We start from the raw sequence: 22,371 nt of genomic DNA, 5'->3' as shown, positions 1-22,371 counted from the left end.
AGATATATCTATGTGTATGTGTGTGTGTGTGTTGTATCCACGTGTATATAAGATCCATTTCTTGTATTGTAAACGAATTGTACATTAGTTTAATTTTTCGTAATGGTAGTAGCATAGAATTAAACTTTGTCCTACTTTCATAAAAGTTGATTACTTCTTTCCCGTTTTGTCTTAAATTTTATTTTAGGGTGTAAAAATAATTTCTAAGTTCATTTTATTATATTAAAAATAAATATTTCGTTAAAATTTGTCTATTAACGTGAATTTTGAAAATGCTACGAATTACAAATTATATTGGACTAAAACCCTCAAATGTTATTAAAATCATTAATTCGAATGCCAGGTAAATTGTTCTTTTTTAAATATAATAATACATTATTATAGCATTTTTGTGTTAAAGGTGTGTCATATAAAAGTATGCAACAATCAGCTGTCATAAAATAGCAGACTGCTCTGCACATTCTGTATATTTCACATTTTCGGACACTTTCTAAAATAATTGGCAAAAATTATTTTCTGTATGTTAATTAAATTATTATTAAGTTATTATATACGAATTTATAAATTTCTATTTTAACTATTTATATTTATGTAAAATATGTTAACTAATTGGACTTTGGATAAATATGATATATATATATTAAATAGAATGTATATTTTGACTTGATAAGATGATACTTTGATACATAAAAATTGAAAACAGTTGCTATTTATACAATTTGGTGAATAATGAATAAATTCAATCAATAATTATCAATTTCATTATTATATGCAACTATAATATATTTATATAAATAATTTTTAAAAAATGCAATAAATATTGTCAATACATTATATATAAAAAAAGTTAATAATATGTATATATATCTATCTGCGATATAAAAGTGACAAAAAAATTATGTAATTGAATCCTTAATTTAGTATTTAATCTGAGTAATAAATTATTTGATATTTACTTATATAATATGACGTATTTTAGATGTTTTGCAACACAAGCTGCTGTAAAAAATGCACCTGAAGAAAAGCAGGAAAGAAATATAGATTCAAAATCTCAATCTTTTGTTAAGAATATTTTCCTTGGTCAAATAGAGACTACTCAAATATTTCCATTTCCAGATGTTTTGAATGAAGAACAACTTGACACATTAAAATTAATAATAGATCCCATAGAAAAGTTTTTTGAGGTAACAAGGTTCTAACAGAAATGTGAGGAACCTCTCAGAAATTTACCAATTTAATTTAAATTTTTATTCTTTTAGAAAGTAAATGATCCAATGAAGAATGATGAAAATGCATCGATAGATGAAAAAATTTTGCAGCAAATGTGGGAGCTTGGAATATTTAGTCTTCAAGTTCCTCAGAAATATGGTGGACTAGGATTAACTAATATGCAATATAGTAGATGCGTTGAAATATGTGGATATCACGACTTAGGTATTAGTATTACATTAGGTGCACATCAAAGTATAGGGTTCAAGGTATATATTTATTTATTTATTTATTTATGATATCCCATATAAAAATAATAATCTAAATAACTTAATTTAATCCATATAGGCTATACTTTTATATGGTACCCCAGAACAAAAAGAAAAATATCTTCCAAGAGTTTGCAGTGGAGATTATGCAGCATTTTGCCTCACAGAACCAAGCAGTGGTTCAGATGCTGGCTCAATTCGGTCTCGTGCAATAAAGTCAGCAGATGGCTCACATTATATCTTAAATGGCAATAAAATTTGGATATCAAATGGTGGTTTAGCAGAAATAATGACAGTTTTTGCACAAGTCCCTATGAAAGATCCAAAAACTGGTGAAACTAAGGATAAAGTTACAGCATTTATTGTTGAAAAATCCTTTAATGGTGTAACAAGTGGACCACCAGAAAAAAAGATGGGTATTAAATGTAGTAATACAGCAGAAGTAAATTTTGAAAACGTTAAAATACCAGCAGAGAATGTTATAAGGAGCGAAGGACAAGGTTTTTCGGTATAAGTAGATTTTAATAAAATTTTTTTACAAATTGTTTAAACAATATTTATTAAACATTTTGTATTTTATCAGGTTGCAATGAATGTTTTGAATAATGGTCGATTTGGTATGGCTGCTGCTCTTTCCGGAACTATGCGTTATTGTATCAAAAAAGCAGTGGAACATGCAACACAACGAGTACAATTTGGACACACGATAGATTATTACGGAAATATACAGGAAAAATTAGGCCATATGGCGATGTTACACTATGTAACTGAGAGTCTTGCATATTCAATTGCGGGAAACATGGATAATGGAAGTCAGGATTATTATTTGGAAGCTGCAATTTCTAAAGTGAGAGTCTAGTACAAAAAAAAATAAAACTTAATTTATTTATTTATTTATTTAGTTCAAAACAATTGTTTTAGTGTTTTTCATCGGAAGCTGCATGGTGGGTTTGTGACGAAGCTATTCAAATACTCGGTGGAATGGGATATATGAAAGATACTGGTCTCGAACGAGTTCTGCGAGATTTACGTGTCTTTAGAATTTTTGAAGGAATCAATGATGTCCTCCGTATTTTTGTTGTACTTTCTGGGCTTCAATTTGCAGGCATACATTTGCGACAAATAATGTCAGCATTTAAAATTCCTACCATCAATTTGGGATTAATCTTTGAAGAATTAAACAAAAGAGCTATGCGAACAATTGGGTTGTCATCAACGCGTAATCTTATGCATTTAGTTCATCCTAATTTAGAAAAAAGTGCTACATTGTGCGCTAAGGTTTATATTAATTCATAGTACTATGCCATAAATATATTAATATTTAATTGATATTGATCGATTTTTGTAGAGTATAGAAACTTTTGGTCAAAGTATAGAAAGTGCCATTATCAAATATGGACCAAATAATATTGTGCAGCAACAATTTGTTCTTAATAGACTAGCTCAAGCAGCGTTTGATATATACACTATGGCTATTGTATTAAGCAGAGCAACTGCATCTGCAAACAAAAAACTTCCAAGTATGGAGCACGAACTTCTTATGGCAGAAACTTGGTGTTCTGTGGTAAGCATATAATCTTATTGATATATACTCAATTTGTATTTTTATATTATTTTATATCTATATTTTTTATTTATATTTTATACTTTATTTTTATTTTTATTAAATTAACTATTATATTATAGGCATCCCGCCGTGCGAATTCTAATTTGAAATTTGATAAGCAATTAAATGTATTTACTAACTTAACCAAAATTTCAAAGAACATGTGTGATGCCGGTGGATGTGTTCAATTAAACCCACTATGTTTTTAATGGTATGTTCAGACATTGAATAATTAATGTACAATAATTAACAACTTACATAATATTAGAAATATTGAATCTGTAACAGTACTGATATTTTTTTGATATTTTTACACAAAAGAGATATTATAAATAAACTGTTATAAAGAATATACACATGAAAGTAGATGCTGTTTATTTTTCATTAAACCTCACAAAATAGTGAATTGAATGCTTAAGAAATAGAGTAATGTACAGTAAGTTTGTGTGTGTAGGTTTTTTTTATAATAAATTAAATGCAAGTAGAATTTTTCTGTATCATACATTTAAAAATGTTTGATAACATTCCTCCTATTTACGTTTTCATAAAATGCGATATTAAATATAAGAAGAAAAGTACCATAGTATTTTAATTTATAATTAATATTAACTCTTGATTATCTTCTTTTAATCGTAATATAAATGCACAATTTAACAATATCACAACATTACACAAAGGTAAGAATATACTTTCTGATCATTTTTTTATCTGTCTATAATATGGAAGCACATAGAGAATATAGCCATTGTACGATTTAATTTTTACAGCATCCATATAAGACATTAATAACATTAATCGTTAAGTGAAGTACATGCAAAAACAAAATTTGTGTATTTCGTACTATAAGAAGTATTACACTTAAGTTTGAGATTCAAATTATCAATTTTTTTTTTAGAATTTGCAAAACGGAAACTATCATTATTTACACATATATTCAACGTTTTTGATTGTATAAATATTAGTAATGAAATAATATTTAATGCTTGTTCTTTCAGCATCTAAAAGTTTACAACTGTTTAGAACTTGATAATAAATATGTTGCATTTTAACTATACATTGGCAGTGTTTTTCTCCAATTCATAATTAGTGATAAACTAATTTGAGTCTCAAACTTTAAGCTATTTAAAATATTTAACATGTATAATAAATACCATTCAAATGTAAATAAAGTGGTATGAAACTATTATGATGAGGTATGATTTTATTATTGAATGTTTAGAACATGAAATTGGAAAGAATTTATCATTACTGACAGATACAACTGTGATCCATAACTTTTCAGAAAAATAGAATATTAGATTATTTCTTAGTGTTTGTGTTACTCCAGGTATGCAATCTTATCTTTAAAAACATATGAATTCTATAACACAAACTCACAATCTGTTAATATATGTATTTGTGTGTTTCCCCTATATACTATACCTTATGGTCTAATAAGCCTTTATAAGAATATTAGTAAATATACTATCACAAATAAAAAGAAGCACTAATAAAGTCAAATAAGAATCAATATATTAAAATGTATAAACGAAGAACGATTTTATAATCAATATAATAATTTTTTAATACCATTATCATCTGATAAATTCTCCACTCTTCCACATTACTTTTAGTTTTTATATCACAACCCTGATGTTCCTTTATAAGAAAATAACATTGTATTTTATTAAGTTGTCGACAATGTAATGAGTCAACTTGAATTCATTGGAATAAAACTGACTCAAATATTGTCTAATTAATGTATTGATAATTTGTTTCCTGAGAAATTTTTTTACGATTTTATGATCCATCTATCTATCATGTTCCTACGAAAATAATAACAATGGAAATACAATTTTCTGTATATATTTTATAATACACAGAAATGTGTTATATCTTAAAATCCTAATAATGTTTTATAAATGTGAATAGCAATTGTATTTTAATTAATTCTTTCTGTACATGTAAATTATCGTTTAAATTAGGGCATTTGTAAAACAATATACTGAAAAATTACTTTTCAAAACATGTGCTGTTCTATTATTTTATGTTTAAGTAAAATCCTTCTTTCGTTGCATGTTGTTACTCTACATAAATTACCTTCATAAGAAACTGCATATGTAGTGAACTAATTAATAATTTAAAATACTATCTGTAATTATGATTCTTTTTAATATGAAACTTATCAATATAATTGTAAGAACTTCCAAGTACAAAGTAGTAAATGATAGGGAAATAAAATTTGTTAATGATTGAGATTAGCTCTAATTAAAATACTAATTTTACAGGAAATACATGGAATTCATAGCAATAAAATAAACATCACATGACTGAAAACTAGTTTTATATTTTTTATGCTATCTTATATTTAGCTGCTCAAAAAGATATGAAAGGGCTTTAATCTTTCATTAATGCCATTTTAATATTATTTTCACGATATTTATAGCACAAGAATGTAATCGAAATAGAAGTAGAATATATTTGTTTTAAATTTGACATGATAAAATTAATTATTTGAATAAATCATCAGTTTTATATAACTTTATATAAATTGTTTTTTATAATATTTCAAATATATATGAAAGAGATATCTATACATAATAAAAAAAAATACATTATTATAAATCAAGCTATGTATTAATCTATATTAAAAATTTAAAATCAAAACTTATTAACTTAAAAATCAATGATTTTGTATCATTAGTTACCACATATGTACTTACAAGCTTATAGATTTTTAATGACACAGTATCACTACCTGGAGTAACTTAGAAGAGTTAGAAAAGCTAACCCTGTGCTATAGACAAGTTTTTAAATATTTGTCCATTCCAAGCAACTGAGATACAATAATGCTGCAATAACTGAACTAAAAGTTCTCGCTCATCCAACATTTCTATATGTTCGATTCGACTACGGTCATCTAGAGGCAGTGAATCATAGACCTCTACCATTGTCCATGCATTAGAGCCTTCCCAACTGTTTATTTTAAAGCTGAAATGTATATTTTTAAATTGTACTTTTGATAAAATGGTTATTACTTTTAAGGTAATACACAAAGAAAATATAACAAAATTAGAGTACCGTCTTTGTTGAGTTTCCAAAGATTCACAATCTTCTACACCTGCCAACAAACATCCACGACTACGTAGATTGGACAACATAACTTGACCAAATTTATCCTTCATGTTCACTTGCTCATAATTAACAAAAATACTATTTGGAAACTTTCCAGCAAGCCATTTTAATAATGCAGAAACTGCACTTGTGTCTATATATACTAAGACACATTCTGCAAGGAACATGGTTGGAAGATTAAAATTAACTTCTGCTTGTGTTAACTTATTAACAAGTTCAGATATGTGTCGCAGATCTATTCCCACCAAGTGATAATTGGCAGCATGTAGATCTGTTGTTGAAAACCTAATTTCTCCATCTGCAAAGTAAACTCTAACTAAAGAGAATCTATATATAAAGACAAAAATTACAAAACTAAATATACTCTACCTTCTGTATTTAACATATCTATTAATTGTTTATGTTTTTTGATGTGATAACATTTTCGAGCAGTAATGTTAGGAAAATCAAGTTCGATAAAATTTGCTGGGCACTTTCCTGCTTCTTTAAGTCTCCAATAGAGAGTATCAAATCCAGCACCCAAGTTTATAACTTGCCCCTTTTCACCAGATAGCTACATTTGTCATAAATTAATGTTATCTGTGTATTGTATAAATGTATGCACCTAAACTTATTTATATTAATATATTTATATTAATAATTTATGTTTATTTTATAATATAAAATTGAGATATATATATATATAATGAAACTAAAATATTCATCCTATCATGACATTCACATTCTTTATTCCGCGTAAATTAATGATTACGAAAGTTAATAAATGATTATAATGATTGTGTACATAGTTACATATACATAGATTGCCTACGATTCTAATTAATTATAGTAGTTAAAGAAGAAAAATAAAAGTATTTTTATCTTTCGTTAACTAAAAAGAGACGGAAGATCGTTTAATAATTACAAATACAATTTTCAATTGTTCGTTATTTTTATAGAAAAAGATGCGTTATCTGCACTAGATTAACCTATTTTACTGTTTCATGATAAAAAGAGAACTTTGGAAATTAGGACAGGGCCTCGGCCAGGTCAAGGTTTCCGGCATTGTATGTCCTTTGCTACTCAAATCAGCTGTATCCCGGATTGTTTCTATCATGTTCTAGGTTATGCGAATTTTGAAATTGCAATAGTGAAATTCAAAGAAAGCGGAATTAAATACCTTAAGGAATTTGTCAACGAACACTTCAATCCCCTTTACTCTTGCGTAATAACCACGATTGATTTCCGGAGCTTTCCGACCAGGTTGTTTTACGAAAAAGTTAATAAATGGATCGGACCAGTAACCAAGTTGAACCGCATATCTTTTACACTCACTTGCATCGTCATTAGTGGCCTGTATGGCCTCATCGTCAGCCATATCTTTGATCATTACACCAATTTTGGTTCACTTCAGTTATGATAAATCATTATTCGACGTTTTCTTTATGTAGAAACCGTTACTTGTCACTCATGTAAAACTGTACAAGCGACCATACTGCTTAAGACTGTGTAGAGATTGCCGTAGATTCGCATCTACTTGCGGCGCAAGCTTGCGCCTGCTGTGCGGGTTATCTGACAGTAGGGGTATCCCCTAACCATCAATTTAAACCTTAATAGATATTGTACATATGTGTAGAAAATATTAATGTATCTCATTATAGCTTATTATTGTGTATGACTTATTTTATTTACAATATCCATTAATACCGTTAATTATGCATGAATTAAATTAGTCAATACAATTTCCATATAATCTTTCCTGAAAATATTTTGTATAAAAAACGAAATCAATAATTATAACTAATATTGAATAAAATACTCTTCCTTTTCTAGCATCTTTATTTATTAGATATTAAGTGAAAACAGTATGTAATTTCAATAGTATGGGTAATTACTTATTTATCATAAATATTAAATAAATACAGTAAAGGATAATTTAATTAATATAAGGAAACATATATGTAGGTACACAAATTTAATTGTAAAATTACTAAATTTTGTTTACAAATTGAAATGGATTATCTGTAAATGGGTAATAAATAAGACTTATGTATCTTTTGATCTTAATGAATGTATTCAAACACAATGTCTGACATTTTTTTAAATTAAAAATGTATATAATGATAATATGATTGCATATTATATATGTTTCTGTATATAAGTATACGAAGATACAAATTAATATATATAAAATGTATAAATATGTAATTATCTTTTGCAACATTTCTTGACCAATAGTTCTATAAAATGTAAAGATATCCTTTTACATCTTTGTTAAAATAATATGTATTTTAAAGATAATCAATCACAGCTACTCATATATATGTTACTAAATAAATTGAAGCTAATAATTGAGTAAAAAATTAGTTAAGATACATATTAAAATAATAGATGTTATTAATAATTACAGAAGATTATACTTTAAATGATATTAATTTCATTCCAACATATATATAAACAAATAGATAGGAGTATAATTTAGAAAAGTTTTATTTATTACTGACACATCATTAAAAAAGAGACATGTAATCAAATTATATAAATTATGAAGCAGAAAACATGTTAAAATATAACGTTATCTAACAAAATTCCAAAATATTTAAAAAAGTAGCAAAGCTATGAGTGATACAGTTTGAGATATATTAAAAATATAAAAAATTAGAAAGGACTAGCGAGTATCACCTTTCATTCTTTTCATAGTTTTTAGTTTTTAAACTTTCATATAGAATATGTAAATAATTATTGTCTGCTTTTTGATATAATTACTGCTCTACATCAGATTTTTTAATAGCTGGTTTTGAAGCTGTGGGTTTTGTTTTTCTTTTAGGTGGAACTGGTGCATCAGAAGTACTAGATGATGCTGTCTCAGGAACAGTGATATCAGTAACAGGTGTTTGTGACGATTTTATACCTTTTTTAACAACTTTTACAGCCTTTTTTTGTTTACTTGAAGAACTACTGTCTACTGCACTATCATCCGGTCCTTCTTCTGATTTTGTTTTTGTTTTCTTTGTAATCTTTTTTACTACCTTTTTGGTTACTTTCTTTTCACCATTACCATCAGTTGCTTCCATAGGTTCCACTTCTGACATTGACTTTTCTGTAGATTTTCTTCCAGTCTTTTTCACTATTTTCTCTTGATCTGTTGGATCTGGCTGTGCAGTTTTTTGAATACTTGTTGAAGGTGCATTTAATTCTTTTGTTCTTAATGGCCTAACTGGAGTTTTGTCTGATGGTGCTGATTCAGTTACTTCATGCTCTGATTCTGTTATTTCTTGTATATTCCCCTTAGATTCACCCCTGTCAGGTTCACCTTCTTTACTTTGTTGTTCTAATTCTATTGTTTGTTCCTGCACTGATTTCTCTGGTATACTTAAATTTTCTGAAGATAATATAGGTGTTTCAGTAAGTTGAGTTTCAACTTGCTCTACTGACAATAAGCTCTGTGAAGTTTCTTCTAATTGGCTTAATTTATTGGCAGTATCGATACTCATTGCAGTTGTAGAATTATCCAAATTTAATTTTTCTTTATTTTGTGTAAAATTAATTGAAGATGTCAAACCATTTATATGTACCTTATCTTCTATTTCCGTTAAATGAACAGGTGTAATTGTAGAAGAAAGAATTTCTTGAGGCATTATCTGAGAATCTGACATAGATTCTTTTGGTTCCACTTGTAATACAGATTCTGCAACTTGAATAGGAACAGGGCTAACTGTTAGAATTTCAGAAGCAGTTAGGAATTCTTTCGCATGTTTTTCATCTCTAAGGTCAGGTTGTTTCATTTCTTGGGTATCTACTGTAATTTCAAGAATTTTTACATTTTCTAACTCGCTTTTAATTTCTTTTTGTGAGGTAATTACTTTTTGTTCTTCAATTGAAGAAGATTGAACTAAGTTAGATGGTTCTATAGATATAGTTGTCTGTTGTGGAACTTCTTTTAATAACGAACTTGTACTTGAAGTTGTATTGAGTTCTGCAACCTTTTTATGAGATGTTTGCATTGAAAAATTTGTAGAAGAATCCATAAATATATCAGGTATTGCACTTCCTGATTTTGTTGAAAATTTTTGGGAAATATTATCTTCACTCTCTTGATCTCCCGATAATTTAGTTACATTTGTTATAGGAACATCATTAACTACAGATTGTTCTTCTGTATTACAGGTAGTTGCCTGAGCTAAATAAGAAAAAATAATCATATTACATACTCATATATATAAATATTTTTTTTCTATTATCTTTCTATTATATATATATAATAGGTTATAGAAATGTAATTGAATACATTTCTTATTTAATAATTCTTATATCTAAATTTTACTATTTTAAAAAATAAGTTTGAATAATTTCTATATGAACATAAAAATAATAAGCAATATATATTAAAAATATATACAAATAATACTTTATGTAAATATATATGTAAAATATACTTAGATAAAATTCTAATTCTAATATAAAGGATATAATGATTGCGATTGAAACTGTTATTGCAAAAGTGCTCTCATGAAATGTTATTTAGTACAATATATATATGGAATGCGAATATTTCAGATTAATTTTAAGCACATGGAATATAGAATTAGTATTTTTATATTACACAAGCATCAGAAATGTAGTGTTAAAAAAAGAAGATGATGTTAAGATATCATGCATATGGTAATTACTATTTAATTTTTTAGTACAGTATTAAATTTGTATTAAGCATGAAATGTTCGAAGTGCTTTTGGTTTTAAGTACATATAAGTAAGTTACATAAATACAATAGCGTTTTTTATAAACTACTCTAAAGAATTTAAAATAATCTATCAATGCTGATATATTGATAAAAGAGAATTAATATTAATGTATTTTATATTTCTTTGATTTATAAATTATAGAAATCAAAGTGATATGTAATATTAATATCTTAATGATATGATACAATTTATTACAGCATGTATTATTATATATGTAATATTACAGTATTATTGTAAAATGATTTTTAATAAGGCAAGTTTTAACATATACTGTGTATCGGTTTAGTTGTGTACCACAAACTTTTTTAATTTACTTAAAAATCGCGAATCGATGATGCGAGTTCTCAAAATATTTACCCCATTAAAGCAAAACGACATTACAAGACGTAGCAATGCTATGGCGCCAGGATCTGTTAGTTGCTGTCCTCTGTTCCTGTTTCAAACACTTAAACTTGATAAACTGTATAAAAAACATATATTTTTTCACTTGTTTAAATTATATAAAATTTCTCTAGTATATTATTAAATACAATTTGATATTTTGTTTAAATTAAATTCCTATAAAATTCAAGTCTTTACTTCCAAATATGAGTTTGAATGCCACATGCTGTATTAAAAAAGGGTGGGAGGCAAATAAAATCGCAAAGCATTTTTATAAAAACAGTTAATAGCTTTGCATTATGAGCACTTTAATCTTCTATTTCGTACACAGTTTCCATTATTATTAAAGATTCTTAATTGTAAAATCAAATTTCAGATTCTTTCAGCTTTGATATGTAATCGTAATTATCGTATAATAAAAAATATTATTTCTAACAAGAGTTTTGTTTCATTTTTATATCACCTGCAGTTGAATAATTTTTATAATCACAAAATATTTATAAAAAATAATTTTGTACACATTTTGTAATACATACCAGTTTCTTTATCCACTTCATCTACAGATTCAGTAGATTGAATAGCTTCAGTGAATTTAACAGATTCATCAGTCTTGTCAGTTGTAGCTTTTTCAGATTTTTGTGTTTCCTGCAAATCATGATATAGATATGTTCATATGCAAATCATAATTTTATCAATACATTATGTATTACTTAATTAATTACTTTAGGAGGGGACGGTAACCGTGGAGGCGCAAGAGCAAGTGTTTCGCAAATTTTTTTCCAAATATTGTCAAAACTATCACGACCCATATAATCTATCTGACCTTGTTCCCAACTTTGTTTTCGCATATGCTCTTCTAATGCAATTTGTTCAGCGCTTCTGGGTTCACCTAATGTCATTTGAGCCAAGGCACCAGCTAGGCCAGCCTATGAAATCAGAAGAGATCTTCTTATTTAATAACTAGTAAAGTGATAGTAAAATGAAGAAATATAAGAATATAGATTAGAATTATATAAATATACATTCATATAAATTATTTTGTAAAGTTACCTTGCCTACATGTGATAGTAATATGATATAAATACATATACCACAAACATAAAACAATATAACATACAAATCTAGTGCAAATTAATAACACAATGATAATAATAACATATTATATTTCTAGAAAACTATACCTTTTGAATAATTTTTAACAAATATCACTTTAATTAATCATTATGGGATAATGTAGAAGTAACTAAAAATGTAAAGAGCAGAAAATATTTATCAGCATTGTTAAAAATATTAAATAACAAAAATTTTATACTAAACAACTTTATTAAAGCTGCAAGTAATGTCCCAAAAACTACTAACTATACAAGCAATATATTCAAAATTATAATGCAAATATTTTAAAATATAATAAGAGAGTACTTTTAACTTTAATATAAAGAAAAATATATGGGAACAGTTACTTACATTTGAACTATTTGGATCATCCATTATGTGTAAATCAGATTGCGTTGCTACATTGTGGAAATCTGTACAAGGTTTGGAATCAGGATGAGGACTAGTAGATATTAGTGTGCTTGTCCGTTTGTCTGTAACGTTTATATTTTTATTTCGTTCAGTATTTTGCTTATTTGAGAGATTATTCTGATAAGCTATGTTATTTGGCATAGCTTGGTCATGATTAATATTGACATCTAAAGATTTACAAGTTTGGTTTCCTTGTTCATAATGTTGAACAAGTTGTTTATTATTTAAATTATCAAACATTTGACAATAACTACAATGATGATTAACATAAGTTTCATTATGTTGATGCTGTTTTATTTCTTCTGAAAATGATTTGTTACTATTATTAGAGGAATGTTCATATTCAATATGCTGATGTTGTTTTATTTCTTCTGATTCTAATCTATTACTATCATTGCAAGTACTTTGGGAAATATATTGGTTGTTAGTAGATTGATAATGGGATTCATTAGAATGATGATATTGTATATTATGCACAGAAATATATTTTTCTATATTGTCTTGAGTTTGCTGATGATTAGATTCTACATTTAAAGTGTATGTATCATTGGAATTAGGAAACAAATGTTGTTGCTCAATTTCATTCATGTATTGATTAGACTGTACTTGATTATGGTGATTTCGCATATGTGAAGAAGACATATTTTCACTACATTGTTGATTATGATAGAATTCCCTGTTACATTCTGGTGATGACTGGCTCTGACATACAGATTTTGAACTTTCATTTAATATAGATATAGGTGAAGAACTATTGATTTTGAAATAATACTGTTGTCTTTTATTATTTTCTGTTTTATAGATAACTGAATCATTTGGTACATAATAATTTTCCCATGGATCTTGGAATTCTGAGAAGTCTGGTGGTTCTAAATATATGTCATTCTGTATTTTGTTTTGCATGTCCATGTAAGTGGGACTTCTTGGAAAAAAGGATTCAGAAGGCATAGGAGTAAATTTGTGCCAAATTGGTGCCAATGTGCTGGTAGCCTATGCAAGCATCATGCCAAAACAGAAAAATGCACATTCAATTGGTTAGTAGAAAACTAATTTGGCAGTGTCCATTTTTCTTGTACTTAATATTATAATAAATATTAAAAACTAATTAATCATATAGAATATTTTATAAGCTTAAACATTGAACTATTGTATTTAGATATATTAGGTTTAGAAAAAATATATACTTATAGATTAAAAATAATTTATATTTTAGTATAAATTTAATACAGTACTAACTACAACTATAATAAACATTAAATAATATTATATGATGATAAAAATATATTAAATGCATGTTACAAACATAATAATAGAAGAGAAAAAATGGACACTGATCTACTAAAAAAAATATATAAAAATGAAGATTAAACATTAATAGCTGTGATATTTTAAACATTTATAAAAATGTGATGAAAAATTTTACCAGTCCTTTTTATAACTTATACATATTTTATATCAATTCAGCTATTAATATTAATATTGAAAATTAAAAAAAAAAATAAAAAGTCAAACATATTTTAAATGCAACAAAAAACAAATCATGTCAGAGAATTCCACTGCAACACATGTATGTACATATATATAATAATATATTTGTAATAAAAATTTTGTAAATAACTTGTAATCAAGTAGCTTTTATTAGCACTTCTAATATTATTATTTAAAATAATAACATGCACATTCAATTTTATTAATAAAAATTCTTTGACGAAAGAATTAATAAAGATTAGGAGATTAAATCTTTCAAAGATCTTTTGAAATATTCTGATTATAATACAGTAACTTTTATATACATTATTTGTTATGTGCAATATATATATACAGTTTTAGCTATGTTTTATCAAGCATGTTTATGATTGTGCTTTTGAAATGTTATATATTCTATTTCTAGATATATTAAAAAAATTCTTACATATTTTATATGGTATTTTAACAAAAATAAAAGCATATTATCTAAACCTTACCTGTTTTCTTAATATTTAAGGCTATAGTGAGATTCAGAAAAGGATAAAAAAGGTTAATTATAAATTATATTCTAAATTATATTAAAGTCATCAGTGTAGTAGATTAATTTAAAAAATGGTCAGTCAAACTTACCATAATAGGTGATAATTGAGGATGCACTTTTTCACAAAATATGTTCCACCATAATTGCAATAATGGTTGCAAGTGTGAAGAATCCATAGGTGGTTGAACAATACCAGTCAAAGTGTCAAAATACTGTAACCATGGTTTTGTAATACCAATAAAATGTATTATTCTAACATCATCTCCAAACCTACCAAATAACAAAATTTATAATTACTTTATCTTCTATTTATGTATTACTCACTTGAAAAGTTATACATGTATATGAAAAGAAGTAAGAGAATTATAATAGAGTAAACAGAGTTTCTTACTGCTTGAATGCAGGAAGATAAGAGTATGTAGCAGTAGAACACATATTATAGATAAATGGTAAATGTTTAGAAATATCTTTTTTAGCCCAATCACTGAAGTACATATTTAATAATCCTTGATCTCCGCCATCAAATGAACCTTTAGCAGCAGCAAATGCAGTAATAGAAGCAAAAGTTTGTTGGGATGGTCTGTATACAAATACACCAGAATTGAAACAATCAGGCCAACCCACGTCAGGAGCAGCAGACAGTTCTTCTCTTTCAAATAATTCATCACAATTTCTGATGACCTAACATATGCGCGATATAGAAAATAAAAGCACAAAATTCTTTTAAAATCCAAGTAATCATGTCTTCATTAAAACGAATCATTTTGCAAACTTACAAGTGTGTCTGCATCAAGGAACACACATTTTTCATATTGAGTCAATCTCCAGCAATGCAATTTGGTAAATGTAACACCCAATTCTGGTCTAGCTAAAAGTGCTAAATTAGCTTCATCCTTTGAATCAAGTACATTTACTTCCATTACGAGAGAAAAGATTGCTGATAATTTTTCCCTAAATACAATTAAAAAGAATATTTTAGCTGTATGCTGATACAAAAATGTTAATAGTCGTTTATCTTAAGCAACAATTATCAACTGCATCTAATGTACAATTTAAATACAAACAAAAATATATTAACGCTATCTTCTCATTTTTTGAACGATTTTCGAAAATTGAAGAATACGCAAACATTCCAGTATACTAATATAAGCCATTCAGAAATGAGTTTACCTCATGGTTTGTGTTACTCCAGGAGTAATCAAAACGGCCAGTTCGTGCTTGGTACCAACTTGATGCAAAGAGTGTGCCAAAACTAAGGCTCCCAAAGAATAAGCGTCGTTGGTAGCTAACGTAACCCAGGCGTATCCTTGAAATTAAAATAGATTATTATCAGAATGATTATAGAAAAATAATAGAACGATTATAATTGAAGAAAAAAAAATAGTAGTTAATATTTCTTTGCAATTGTGTAAATAAATTGCAATGTTCGTGTGTACAATGTTATGCACATAAATTGATAAGACATGTTTTATGTGGGGAAATAAGTGGTCATACATGTCACAAATGTCTTATCAGTTTATAAGTGGTTGAAGCATTGAATTTTTAATTGTCTTCGACATTCCATCATTAATAAACATTACAAGTAAAAATATATTCATCTAGTGTATATATAGCTCATCAAAGATAACATTCTGAAGTTTGTTGATGTTATTCTGTTATGTTTGTTATCTTCCTAATGATTACATAAATCTGATTACACAATTCTAACAATTGTCTAACGCAAAAACTAACTGTAATAGCAATACAAATAATATACAATTATTACAAATTCTGAATTATAATTTCGAAATGTTCCGAAAATAATCTCCCAATTTTTTACATTTATATATGTATGTTATACATATATATTTTTATAAGTGTATTATATTCTTCAAAAAATATATTTTCGAATTAATTCGAAAAGTTACAAAAGTGCGCGTTCAATGCATCCATAAATATTTTCTAAAGTGATAAAAATAGAAGAAAACGCACATGCTAGAAATTCATTTGATCCAAGCAAGCGAACTTAAATGCGTTCAACTTGTTTTTCACCAATAAGAAATCCAACGATGCTGCTTTATTTATAACCCTTTCTATTTCTATTTCGTAAATGTCATCACGTCGTTCTCTCCGGCTAGTCGTTGAATCTCGAGAAATTTAGTTTCAAAATAAAAATATTATTTTTAGCTATTTATCTGAGTACTGCTTGCGCTCCAGCGATAGGTTTTTTCGATAGGATATGATCAAGAAACTACATTAGAATATATATACGTAAAAGATAAAAGCTCCCTTACGATAACTGATTATCAACTCTTCAAGTAGTTCTCAAGTAATATTGAAAATAAGTGTTTCTAATTTACATAATATCATCTAATACATAAATCCTAATCCCATACAATAAATGAGTGAATATTAGTTAACAGACCCATTTCTTTTTAATTGTAACATTATAGAACACCGTTACATCGGTAAAACAAAATATCAAGACTAAAATAGTTATGAATTTAGTTTTCGCTACAAAAAATCATCAGTTAGATTAAATTAACATTAAATGGTATGTAAAATAACTCTATGAATTGTTAACACAAATTACTGGAATAAATGCCTTAATGGAGTTATAAATAAGCACTTATAATCATTCTCCGGAAGTATCCATCCCATAGCGCAACAATCAGCACAGGATACCTGACTAAATTCAACCAATTTTTCGAACTTTATTACGCAGCATGTTTTATGAAACACAAAGTGGAGCTACATCATATACGTAATAATTCTAGAATTATTTCATGTATGTAGTCCCTCTCTCATAAGCCTTGAAAATATACCATTCGCGTTTCTGGAAAGGCTGTGTTATATGTATTGACATTGAATGAGATATTAGGTTTCCTGCGCTAGGTGCATTTCACGAGGTTATCATTATCATCACGGAAATGATACTTACGCAAAATACCACTATTTAGTGTAACAAATTAAAGGTGTTCAATAATTGTCTAGTTATTGATAATTAGATACAGTGTCCATTAATATATAATATATAATAATTAATATTATATATATTATATATTAATATATAATAATTATTATCAGACAATTTACCGGCGAATACTATTTGCATATCTAATTATATCTCATGATTATATCTTATGATTTAGGTGCTGCTAATTTCACTATTTAAATTAAAATCTAATTATGTAATTACATGGATATACGAAGAAAACGATTTTTGTTATCACCATATGAATTTTATATATTCAACATCTAACGTGGAATTCAATGAAATTATCGATAATGTAGAATTACAAATATTTGTTAATTTCTAATGTTTCATAAAAAATGAAGCAAGGATAAGTAAAGTTTATTTCCACATCAAAGTTATTGTAATTAGTGTTTTTGTACTTCTAGCGGTGATCAATGTTCTTACATCACTTACGAAATTAACATTTGATTATCAACTATGTATGTTGAGTGTTTGATATTATTTCAGAATTATTCCGGTAATATCAGTATGATTTCATGATCTGATTTGTGGTTTCTCTTGCAGAATATCATTGCTAACATTCATTATCTGTCGTCAGGTTCAAAGAATTTATACGAAAGCAGATGACACTAAAGGCTTTAGTGAAATTAAATGCAACGAATGCAAAAAAATTGCGTGAATCATAGACGTAAAAAAATATAATAAGGGGAATTGAGAAAGAGAATAGATATAAGAGAAAAGCTCGGATTTCTGCTGCCGGTGTATTCTGAAAGATAACGCATTGAATCGCATCGAATCTTTCTATACACTTTTATATTACCTAGCACTATTTATGCTGGTGATCATGAAATTCTAAATCAATAATCTAGATAAATTATAAAAATTGAATGCAATTTCAATCATTGTCATAATCACCAATAGAAATAATTTGAATTGTTCCTAAATCCTAAAATGAACACTTAAAATACAGTAAAAATACTTTTGCATTAAATAGGTTTCTCGTCTCTAATATTCGCTTATTGTTCTTACACAACAACATGAGAATATCAAGTTTGTTAATATGAATGTAACGCTCGATATTTCATCACATCTATCCAAGAAGAAATAAATAAATTTCCTTAGGTAAACGCGAAAACTCGACTCGTCTTTTCTAAGAATATTTTGTGAAAATTACGGCAGTTCGTCGTATTTACTTCGTCACTTAATTACGCATGGATCCAAGTTGGCCAATAGTCGATGGTTGGAAGAATCGTATAAACCTAGTGTGTCACGATTTTGGCAGTAGTGTCTCTCTATTTGTTTCCTGATGTGCCGACATTATCACAGGGCGTGTTAAAAGACACAAAACATTTATCTTGGCTATGAGAAAGGCGGTGCTCGTCTTCTCATATATTGTAATATGCAGACGAAACCCGAGAGGCAAACTGCCGGCGTCGTTCTGCCACACAGGTTTATATTTATACAAGCCGGCTAGCTTATAATAGCAACCCAGCCTCGCGTTTGTACAAAATGCATTCATATACTTTGCCTTAGGTCAAGCACTTGTCTCCCAAGCCTGACCAGATTTCTTTATATGATTATACTTCAGACAAACGTATACGAATCGACACCTTCTCCTACGACGCGAATAATCCATTATTATCGTTCCTTATTTCGGAATAATGTGCATCCAGATAGTTTTCTCAATTACCCGTATCTTCCATCACAATATCAACATGAGATTCCATTACAATTACGATATCAAAGTTCAAATTACTATTAGAGATTCTTACCATAAGCTTCTAAATCTCTAAAACTCTAAAAGAGTCTTTTATAACTTCTACGCTTGAAATTTTTCTGATTTTTCTGAAACAGTTTTACTTAGAATTTTTTGAATTTATACTAGATATATATCAAAAAATGTTCTAGTTACTAATAGAATTGGAGCAGTTCTAAGATTTCTAAATTCTAAAACTTTCAAGCTTGGAATTATTATGACTTTTCTGACACTCTTTTTTACTCAGAATTATAAAAATTCTAACTTTGCAGCATATATGTATTAAGAAATTTTCTCGCTCTCCTTCGTATTTTTCGTTAAAAAACAATGAGTTTTTTTTTCATTTCCTCTATCCCGTACACATTATATTAACGAAAAACTTCAAGAATTTGTAAATAGAAGTGTAAAAATTGATTTACTGATGGAATTTTAGCAACCGTAGAGGACTGACGGAGCGTCCATTGTCTGGATCTAATTTTATCAACTTATTTGCTACGGGCAGTTATGCGGATGTAACGTCGTGAAATTCTATGCCGAGTAGTTCATGGTATAGAGATCTAAGCAGAAAGTTTATAAAACAAGCTAAGCTCATTTTAGACAGTTCTAATTACTTGTTACCTAGTTAGGTTTAATGTTGTCATTATTCATTATTCATTTATCCCTTTCGATATCATAATTGAAAGACGAAGATTGACCACTAGGGACTAGTCACCTTTATGTTTCGTAATTATCCCGGATAGGTGGAACTTAGAATTAAGGGTGAGGAAAAAGTAATAAGAAAGATCGTATTTAATTAGAAATCCGTTCTATAAAGAGGTACAGTGGGAATTGTAGAGTGCGTCTAGACATCTAGACGAACCTTGCAATCTAGAATTCCGGGTCCCGTCTAGACGAAGGTCAAGACTGAATCTATATAAAAATAGTGCACGGCTATTTCGTGTCAATTGTCGTACAATGAACTTCCGTTTTAGCGTAACTGTATTAGTTGTGGCGGTGCACATTTTTATTCGGAATACAAGAATTTTAACTGCAATATTACAATACTCAAATCATACGATATGGTAATTCGATTCTGATTTTTTAAATGACTAACAGTTACTTTGTGACATAATATTTATTGAGAAAATAAATATTAAGTAAGAAAAGAAGATGTACCGAGTGAAACTACGTGCTTAATGTCACAATTTTCGTTTAATATATTATCTTTTCTTTTTATTCTTCATGAATGAAAATTCTTCGTGAATACATTGCGGCTCCCTGTTACATCATCGTAGCATGTCGATCGATAAACGCATTAATATCATCGTCGTAATAATATTAAGTAATTCTCGATTACAGAAATCTTCAATTAAGTAATACGAATTAGGAGTAATTTCAACTGAAAATAAATATTTACAATATGAAATGGAGATAATAAAACGTGAGTCTTTTCGATATGTACATATCTACTAAAAAATATTGGATGCAAATATAGAATGCAAATATATAATACAAATAGATAAAGTTACAGAAGCAAATTTTTCATGAAGTCGAATTTTACCGGGTTCGAAATAAATATAAAGAGATAGGGGATTTTGGCAAAGAGCCGCAATTTCTTCCCCTGACGGCTAAGAATAACCTACAGAAATACCACCGACTGTTATCTTATTTTATGTAGAAGCTATCTTGTTTCTAATGCACAAAACAATAAAAAGGAAGGAACCTGTGTTGTAAACGTACTTATGCTTTAAATAAATACAGTATACATATATTTAAATAAATCTACAATTTTATTTTTTAAATACAATGTTTTGAATATAATTATATAAACACAATTTATTGTGTAATTATAAGAAATGAAATCATTGCAATTGATCAGATATTTTTATTTTATATTTCTAATTTTAAAAGGTGTGTCATGTTAGATTTTTAAATATGGCCGCTCGATCATGTTCATAAGAATAGAATCACACGTTTTATTGGAAAAGAAAAAGGAATGGCGATAATTCAGTTGGTTATAATGTAATTTTAAACAATTAATTTTAAAATATAATTATGCGAAGAATAATTAATGTGAGAATAGTATACATAACACAGAGTATAGAATATTAAATTCGCGCCAATCTATCAAAAAGTAAAAAAGAGATTTCGCGCATGCGTCCAAAAGAAACATCGTGAAACTGAGCGCGAATTGGACCGATTTTCGCAAAATAAAACGAGGCACATGCTTTTTGAGTTGTTGATAAAATATCGGAAGGAAATAATTGTTCCTAATATAGATAGTAAATTAAACAGTCATAATGAAATAAAAATGTACACGTTTTTATGCATCCACATTTATGTTTTAAGAGGTTATTGTTCGTTGTCTATGGAAGATATAATTCATATGAAGGTCATTGGGTCAAGACCGGTTACCGGCGACGTTATCACACATCCCAATTGAGCTTTCAATGACGGTAACCTTAAGGCAAAGTATGTGAAAAAAGAAAAGATCGAGATACATATATTGTTAAACTTAAACTTACCACCCATGATTGAAAAATTCGTATTTCTTTTTTAACGGACCGATTTTACACACTCAACACTTGCCGATGCCCGCACAACTAACAAGAAGCCGTACGGTACGCACTTCATCAATGCTACAAAACGAGTGACGACTTGCGACTCTCCTTCCATGTCACGTCGCTCTCCCCTCCTAAAACCGTTTATCCTCACTCTGTATTATCGACTGAAGATTCAGCAAACATTACAACGCGAACAAGATATATATATATATATATATATACACATACAATAGATTTTATATGGTGTACATACAAACACAAGTACAATATGTACATATAATAGC

At 27.8% G+C, this 22,371-nt stretch overlaps 3 protein-coding genes across 9 annotated transcripts; 1 reads left to right on the top strand and 2 right to left on the bottom strand.

Moving 5' to 3' along the window:
* The first annotated feature begins 69 nt into the window (after positions 1-69).
* Positions 70-3,450, top strand: Acadvl (Acyl-CoA dehydrogenase very long chain). Its single transcript, XM_072003628.1, has 8 exons — positions 70-343; positions 980-1,184; positions 1,260-1,478; positions 1,558-1,986; positions 2,062-2,325; positions 2,400-2,756; positions 2,827-3,042; positions 3,165-3,450. Exons 1-8 carry the CDS (start codon positions 273-275, stop codon positions 3,291-3,293), a joined length of 1,890 nt encoding a protein of 629 aa, XP_071859729.1. The 5' UTR covers positions 70-272; the 3' UTR covers positions 3,294-3,450.
* A 1,940-nt stretch (positions 3,451-5,390) lies between these two features.
* LOC139987417 (leucine carboxyl methyltransferase 1) lies at positions 5,391-7,723 on the bottom strand. Its single transcript, XM_072003669.1, has 4 exons — positions 7,358-7,723; positions 6,568-6,751; positions 6,145-6,496; positions 5,391-6,054 (listed from the first exon to the last, which is right to left on the bottom strand). The coding sequence occupies exons 1-4, from the start codon at positions 7,565-7,567 to the stop codon at positions 5,850-5,852; spliced, it is 951 nt and encodes a 316-aa protein (XP_071859770.1). The 5' UTR covers positions 7,568-7,723; the 3' UTR covers positions 5,391-5,849.
* Positions 7,724-8,047: 324 nt separating this feature from the next.
* Gyg (glycogenin 1) lies at positions 8,048-22,207 on the bottom strand. 7 transcript variants are annotated; one of them, XR_011799837.1, is made up of 10 exons: positions 22,049-22,207; positions 16,003-16,138; positions 15,609-15,783; positions 15,224-15,513; positions 14,922-15,102; positions 12,765-13,814; positions 12,023-12,226; positions 11,837-11,945; positions 11,277-11,379; positions 10,245-10,357 (listed from the first exon to the last, which is right to left on the bottom strand). XR_011799837.1 is itself a non-coding variant. In XM_072003570.1 (9 exons), the coding sequence occupies exons 1-9, from the start codon at positions 22,053-22,055 to the stop codon at positions 8,940-8,942; spliced, it is 3,570 nt and encodes a 1,189-aa protein (XP_071859671.1). In that variant the 5' UTR covers positions 22,056-22,207; the 3' UTR covers positions 8,048-8,939. The 7 variants fall into 7 exon arrangements, 4 of the variants coding, with proteins under 4 accessions (XP_071859671.1, XP_071859672.1, XP_071859673.1 ...); XR_011799838.1 differs by having other exon boundaries at positions 11,277-11,370; XR_011799836.1 differs by having other exon boundaries at positions 11,277-11,352.
* Between the last annotated feature and the right edge of the window lie 164 nt (positions 22,208-22,371).

This window comes from Bombus fervidus, chromosome 5, assembly GCF_041682495.2.
Source record: "Bombus fervidus isolate BK054 chromosome 5, iyBomFerv1, whole genome shotgun sequence".
NCBI lineage: Eukaryota > Metazoa > Arthropoda > Insecta > Hymenoptera > Apidae > Bombus > Bombus fervidus.
The sequence above is the reverse complement of the archived record's forward strand: the minus strand, read 5'-3'. Positions and strand labels throughout refer to the sequence as shown.

Coding starts and splice junctions, on each gene's coding strand:
- LOC139987417 (XM_072003669.1), bottom strand. CDS start 7,567: ATGATCAAAGATATGGCTGACGATGAGGCCATACAGGCCACTAATGAC. Junction 6,497..6,567: donor AGATATGTTAAATACAGAAG/GTAGAGTATATT, acceptor TTTACTTTGCAG/ATGGAGAAATTAGGTTTTCA. Junction 6,055..6,144: donor TTGGAAACTCAACAAAGACG/GTACTCTAATTT, acceptor TATACATTTCAG/CTTTAAAATAAACAGTTGGG.
- Gyg (XM_072003570.1), bottom strand. Junction 15,784..16,002: donor GGAGTAACACAAACCATGAG/GTAAACTCATTT, acceptor AATTGTATTTAG/GGAAAAATTATCAGCAATCT. Junction 15,103..15,223: donor TATCTTCCTGCATTCAAGCA/GTAAGAAACTCT, acceptor GTTATTTGGTAG/GTTTGGAGATGATGTTAGAA.
- Acadvl (XM_072003628.1), top strand. CDS start 273: ATGCTACGAATTACAAATTATATTGGACTAAAACCCTCAAATGTTATT. Junction 1,479..1,557: donor ATCAAAGTATAGGGTTCAAG/GTATATATTTAT, acceptor TAATCCATATAG/GCTATACTTTTATATGGTAC. Junction 2,757..2,826: donor GTGCTACATTGTGCGCTAAG/GTTTATATTAAT, acceptor CGATTTTTGTAG/AGTATAGAAACTTTTGGTCA.